The sequence below is a fragment of the Bison bison genome, unplaced genomic scaffold, assembly GCF_000754665.1.
Source record: "Bison bison bison isolate TAMUID 2011002044 unplaced genomic scaffold, Bison_UMD1.0 scf7180017864498, whole genome shotgun sequence".
NCBI classification, from domain to species: Eukaryota; Metazoa; Chordata; class Mammalia; order Artiodactyla; family Bovidae; genus Bison; species Bison bison.
This window is the reverse complement of record NW_011495057.1, coordinates 10,153,630-10,159,594: the sequence shown is the minus strand read 5'-3', so window position 1 is coordinate 10,159,594 and position 5,965 is coordinate 10,153,630. Positions and strand designations below refer to the sequence as shown.

At 34.3% G+C, this 5,965-nt stretch overlaps 1 protein-coding gene across 2 annotated transcripts in view; it reads left to right on the top strand.

Moving 5' to 3' along the window:
- Nucleotides 1–4,229, top strand: part of DSC1 (desmocollin 1) — a 39,319-nt gene extending 35,090 nt beyond the window's left edge. Inside the window, exons 15-16 of one of the 2 annotated variants that reach the window (XM_010828961.1) lie at nucleotides 344–586; nucleotides 1,459–4,229. In XM_010828961.1, the coding sequence (XP_010827263.1) occupies nucleotides 344–586; nucleotides 1,459–1,656 (441 nt within the window). In that variant the 3' untranslated portion in view covers nucleotides 1,657–4,229. Of the gene's footprint in view, nucleotides 1–343; nucleotides 587–1,329; nucleotides 1,376–1,458 lie in introns of those variants that run through there. The other variant, XM_010828962.1, reaches the window with a different exon arrangement.
- Nucleotides 4,230–5,965: the final 1,736 nt, after the last annotated feature.

The following is a 5,965-nucleotide window of genomic DNA, read 5'->3' as shown; positions in this document are numbered from 1 at the left end:
GGTCCATGGGATTCTCCAGGCCAGAATACTGGAGTGGGTTGCCTTTCCCTTCTCCAGGGGATCTTCCCAACCCAGGGATGGAACCCAGGTCTCCCACATTGCAGGCGGATTCTTTACCAGCTGAGCCACAAGAGAAGCCCAAGAATACTGAAGTGGGTAGCCTATCCCTTCTTCAGGGGATCTTCCTGACCCAGGAATCGAACTGAGGTCTCCTGTATTGTAGGCAGATTCTTAACCAACTGAGCTATCAGGGAAGCCCTCAGATTTACCCCTATGAGATTTGCCCATGGTGGGAAATAAATGAAAGAAAACTGTTAGTTACAATTTGATTTATTTATTTTAGGATGCAAATATTAGACTCCCCACACAGACATCCAACGTTTGTGACACAAGCATATCTGTTGGCACACTTGGTGGCCAGGGAGTCAAAACACAGCAAAGTTTTGAGATGGTCAAAGGCGGCTACACTTTGGATGCCAACAAAGGAGGTGGACATCAGACCCTGGAATCTGTTAAGGGAGTGACGGACACTGGCAGATACACGTACAGTGACTGGCACAACTTCACCCAACCTCGGCTTGGCGAAGTAAGTGCCGCTGTCTTCATGTTCATTTTACATGAAAGTTAAACTCTGTTTATAAATCAGGATTTCCCCAAAGTTTCAGTCCTTATACATCTGGAGCTCATCACCTTTTTCATGTTGAATTATCATAGATATATGAATATTAGATCCAAACCCAAAGAGGAAAATGACCGCGTAAAGTTCAATTTTTAAAATAAGGTTTCCAAAACTTGACCTAGGAGTGGCATATGTAGGCATTTCTCTACTTTTGTAAGTATAAAAAGACTCAGCAGCAGCAGCAGCATAGCTTCTTTCCTAAAAATTGCCAGGAAAATCACCTAGAGTGAAATGTTACAGGGTACTACGTGGATCACAAATTATAAATATTCTTAAGATTATGAAATCTTAATGATCGCCATCAACCAGACAGATCATTAAGCTTTTATTTTGGGTTTTAGTTCCCCATTTTATGTTCAGATCAGGCAATGTACATTAATATTAGCCAGTTAAATATATTACTATAAGTATGTAATAATGTATAAACATAAGGGTCATAGCTTATATTTGTTTCCCCTAAATATGTAAAAAAGTTGTAGACACATTTCAATGATACAAATTTCACGTTTAAATGGGAAATTGTAAGCTAGTTGTGTGATGCATGTGGAGCTTTAGTTTTTATCAATGTGTTCAGTAGGAGCATTTGTATATTTGCTATATTTTAAGAATGAATATAATACAGACCAATCATGTGCATTTTTTATATGTAGGAATCCATTAGAGGACACACTCTGGTTAAAAATTAAACAGTAAAAGGTAAATCAAAGCCATTATTTTTAAGCTAATACATTTAGGTGTTTTTTAAAAAAAATAATAAAATGTGCTCTTTCTCGACACAGAAGGTGTATCTGTGCGGACAAGACGAGGAACACAAGCTCTGTGAAGACTACGTTCGCTCCTATAGCTATGAAGGCAAAGGGTCTGTGGCCGGCTCAGTGGGCTGCTGCAGCGATCGGCAGGAAGAAGAGGGGCTTGACTTCCTAGATCATCTGGAACCCAAATTTAGGACGCTAGCGAAAACATGTGTAAAGAAATAAAATGTGCCTTTTAATAGCGTAACATCTACCAGCGCGTATGTAGGAGTTTATTGAATGTAAAACAATAGCAGCATCTGCTAAAGTATTTGTTTATGGAGGTAAACTTCCAGTTGTGTATAGATAAGGCTCCCTTAAATTCTCCTTGTCTGAGATAACTTTAGTCTTCTCTAGACATCAGTGCTTCCTTTGTTAATTTCCTTTTCTATGCACGTACATTTTCTTGCCCTTTCCAGGACGGCACCGTGTGCTTTCTCACACCTTCTGTTTGAAAACTTACGTTACTTGGTATGCTCTGGAAGAGTATGTGAGGGAGTTAGGGATTGTGGAGATTAAAGAAAAACACATTGCTATTTTAAATGAAAATGAAATATTTTCTTCAGAATCTTGGGGACAATTATGCTTTTAGAAGTATTGTCTTTGGTGCTACAGAATTGCTTCCTTTACCTGAATGGCTTTGTGCTGAAGAATTTCTTATGCATTCTCTGATGCAATCTTTGATTTGGTGAATAAGAGCTCATCTTTCATTGTGTTTTCACCCTGTGGAGGTGCTCCCAGCTTGATCCTGGGATCTCTGTTGATGTGGATGTGTTATCAGGTTCCTACAGGTTCTAGAATTGTTGGAAAGATGTGGACTAGAAGAGGCTCACAGAAATTTGAGTCATTGAGATTTTTAAAAAAAAAGCATTTCCATGAAAGAATTGCAGCCTTAATGCCCATGGGTTGACTGAAACATGCAAATCTGTTTTGTTGGCCCATCATGATGTATTATTACTTTTTAAAAATGTAAATACCTTGGCAAGGACATGTTCTCTCTAGTTTGACACCATCCCACCATCCTCAAGCATTTGAGTAACTAGACCAGTAGGCATTAGGCTTACAACCCTGATCGCCCTTTGAATGTGCTAAACACTGAATGACTATCCATACTGGAGTGGATACTCAGGCTACATTGGTAATCACTTTCAGAAAATGTTAAATAAGAAAAAGTGTCTGGCATATATATGTTAAAAAACTGAAATGTGTTATTAACTCAATTCTTACCAAACATTTGTTGAGTGATGCTGGATAAAAGAATGAAAACATGAGTTAATGAGCTATTTTGAATACATAGCATTTTAATAAGATATTCTATTTTATTACTTTAGAAAAAACCCATATATTTAAATAATATTTTAATATTTTTTGTGCCAAATGCTATAGATTCATAAAACATTTGCAGTATATATCACAAGGACATTTTCATTCAGACAAAAAAACTTTTTTTCATCTTTTAGCTATTTAACCTTCAAAAAAAATGAGTGACTAATTTTCTTAAATTTTATGAATTATTTTCCTTCTTAGTCACAGGATCTAAATAAAGATGTTTCTTGAAATGAAATTGAATAGTAGAGCAGAATAAATAAGTAGCTTTAGTAAATACAGTTTTTATTTTAAAAGGTGCCCTCTATGTATTATTTTTATGGGCATTGTCAGTAAAATAATTTTGGAGAGTAATGCAGCTTCTGAATATCTGTTATCTGATGTACATGTTATTCTGACAATGATGCTAGTTTTGAAATTTTATAATATTAAAATTTTGGAAATATGTCATAATAATGTTCTAAGTTATATTTTTGAACATAGGTGCAGAATGTTTGCTGAGCAATTAAAAATAATTAGTTGAACATTAGCCTACATGTTTATGTCTTCGTATTTCTTAAATTTAAATGTGAAAAAGAAAATTTGTATCTGAACATAAGGTACAAATAAAGGCCAAAGGCTGATTTCTCAAATCAACAAGAGAAGATACTTTAAAACTATGACCAGAATTATTAGAAAGTGTAGGAAATGAATTTGTATTAAGGAATTTGACTATTTTAAGATGTTTCAAAATATCATTAAATTGTATCTCATAGAAGAACTATGATGTCTTTTGATTTATTTAGGAATTTCAAAGTTATTCTCTAGTTACACTCAAAATCAAATGTTAATTGTATGATTAATGAAATTTATGAAACTCTGCTAGACTGTTATGAATTTAGTTAATAAAGTATTGTATATTATGAGTTATTTCATGTATGTTAATTTTCACTTAATTGTTGGTAAGTTAATCATTCTGAATTGTTTTCAATAATGAAATCTATAGTTATGGAAAACATACAATTAAAACTTTCTTATCTTATCAAGATCTCAAACTATTTTATGTGAAAAACTTGATGGAAACTCCAAAATAGAAGAAAATTGGCATAATTGTTATAAATGAACTTTTGTTAAATACTTCCTTAACTTTATTGAGCTTTTAATTCCTCCTAGGTTTTTTAAAAATACTTTGTAAAACTTGATATCTATGCGTGTGTTTACTTTTAGAGAATGGAATACACTGTTATTTGGAAAATATTCACAATAGTTGTTCTAGAGTTGAGGACTTTCATTATCATAGAGAGGAAAAGCTAACTTTTTTGTTGTGTGTTAGTTATACAAGTCCTGTACTACTTGAAATTCCTCAATTAGATTAATGAAACAAACTGTATATTGCTGCATATTTTTGGTCTCTTTTATCTGCTTTTCTAATAAATCTGAAGGAACATTTTTCATTTGGCCAGACATTTCATTTGTCTTACTACAAGGTTAGATAAAAGAAAAGAGGACTATTTATAGCAGCAGAAAGCATTACTAAGAATGGATAGACCTTTGCATACTTCATAGGGCCTAGTAAATTTGAGCAAGCATAGTTTTAAAAAAATTCTTTGAAAGGATAGTGTTGCATGAGAAGTAAAAACCACAGTTGATCTCAAATCCTTGCTACTACAAATGAAATGATAACCACTTTATAATATATAAGTAGAATAATTGTTTAAGAAATGTTATCTGCCAAGTATATTTATAATATGCATTTCATTCAGGTAGATCAAATTATTTTAAAATCTTTACTTCTTAAAGTAAGTGTTTTGAACAATAGGAATAAAATGTACTCTATAAAGTCAATCTGTAAAGAAGATGATTATTTACTAATGTTAGAGGAAAAACAATTAAAAAATAAGTGTGACTGTCTTCTGTATTTGGCCTGAGAATACATGAGATTTCGAAATGTTTAAAGTTTAATTGTCAGAGTACAACAGTGAATACCTATAATCATGGAGTGTTTTTATTTGTTCATATTTAGGGACCGTTAAATGCTAAAACATGGAATTATTATTAAAAAGAAACTTCAATGCTTCCTTTGAGAAACCTGAGTTTTTACCTAGAATTCATACCAAAAATTCAAATAGAATTATTTTCTGCCAGGTATAGTTCAGGAAAAACTAAAAGGAACCCTCTGATCCAATGTGGAAATGAAAGAATTTTCTTGTTTTGATTTTGTCTTTCTTAAAATATATAGAAAACTTAGAAATTAAGAGTGAATGACATTTATATAATTCATTTACACAAAATTTAAAATCCAACTTCACAAAGACCTTTTGTCCATATTAGGCATTCCACAAGAGGGACAGATTATTGTTCTATACTCACCATATTTCTCACCTCTTGGGGATCCATAATGAAATTCTAAACCGGTGGTTCTTGAAGTGTGCTTCCTGAACTGGCAGCATCAGCATCACCTGGAAATGTGCCAGAAATGCTAATTCTTGGGTTCTTCCTCAGATTCACTAAATAAAAACTCTCAGGGGAGGCCCTCCAGGTGTTTGCAGTGTACAAATTCACCTCTGTACTGGGTCTTTGCTACTCAGTGCTGTTCACAGCACCTGAAGAAAGTGGATTCAGGCCCCACCCCAGACCTATTGAATCCTCTGTACGTGAAATTTTGACATGCACTGTGTAGATGACCCCTTGATTGGAACCTGAAAAAACGAATAGAAGAACAACATGATTAGCCAATTAAAGTGAGTGCCCAGAGAGTCTCAGACAGCAGGTCTATGGCTGCCAAGGGTAGGGAAATTTGTCCAGGCTCACCTCGTGACTCCAGTTCAAGACCAGCCGTCATCTGTCCCCCCGCACAGCAGAACCCTCCACCCAACGCTGTGTTATTCTGTACTTGGATAATTGACTCTCTGTGAATTTTGTACCTTATGGTGCCATATGTTGGAGAATATACAATGGTAGATTTTGACATTATTTCTGATCATGTCTAGGCAACAAATTTACCAAATTATGTTTAAAAATCAACTTGAATAACCTGGATAGTTTAAGCAATGCATGCAGTACCCGAGATCATTTTAGCAAATAGGTGTCTTGACATATTCTTTTCTTACTAAGCCAGTTCATCACCACGTGCCTTTTTAACCTTTTATTTTTCTGGGTGTAGCTGACTTAGAGCATCATAGGTGTGGCT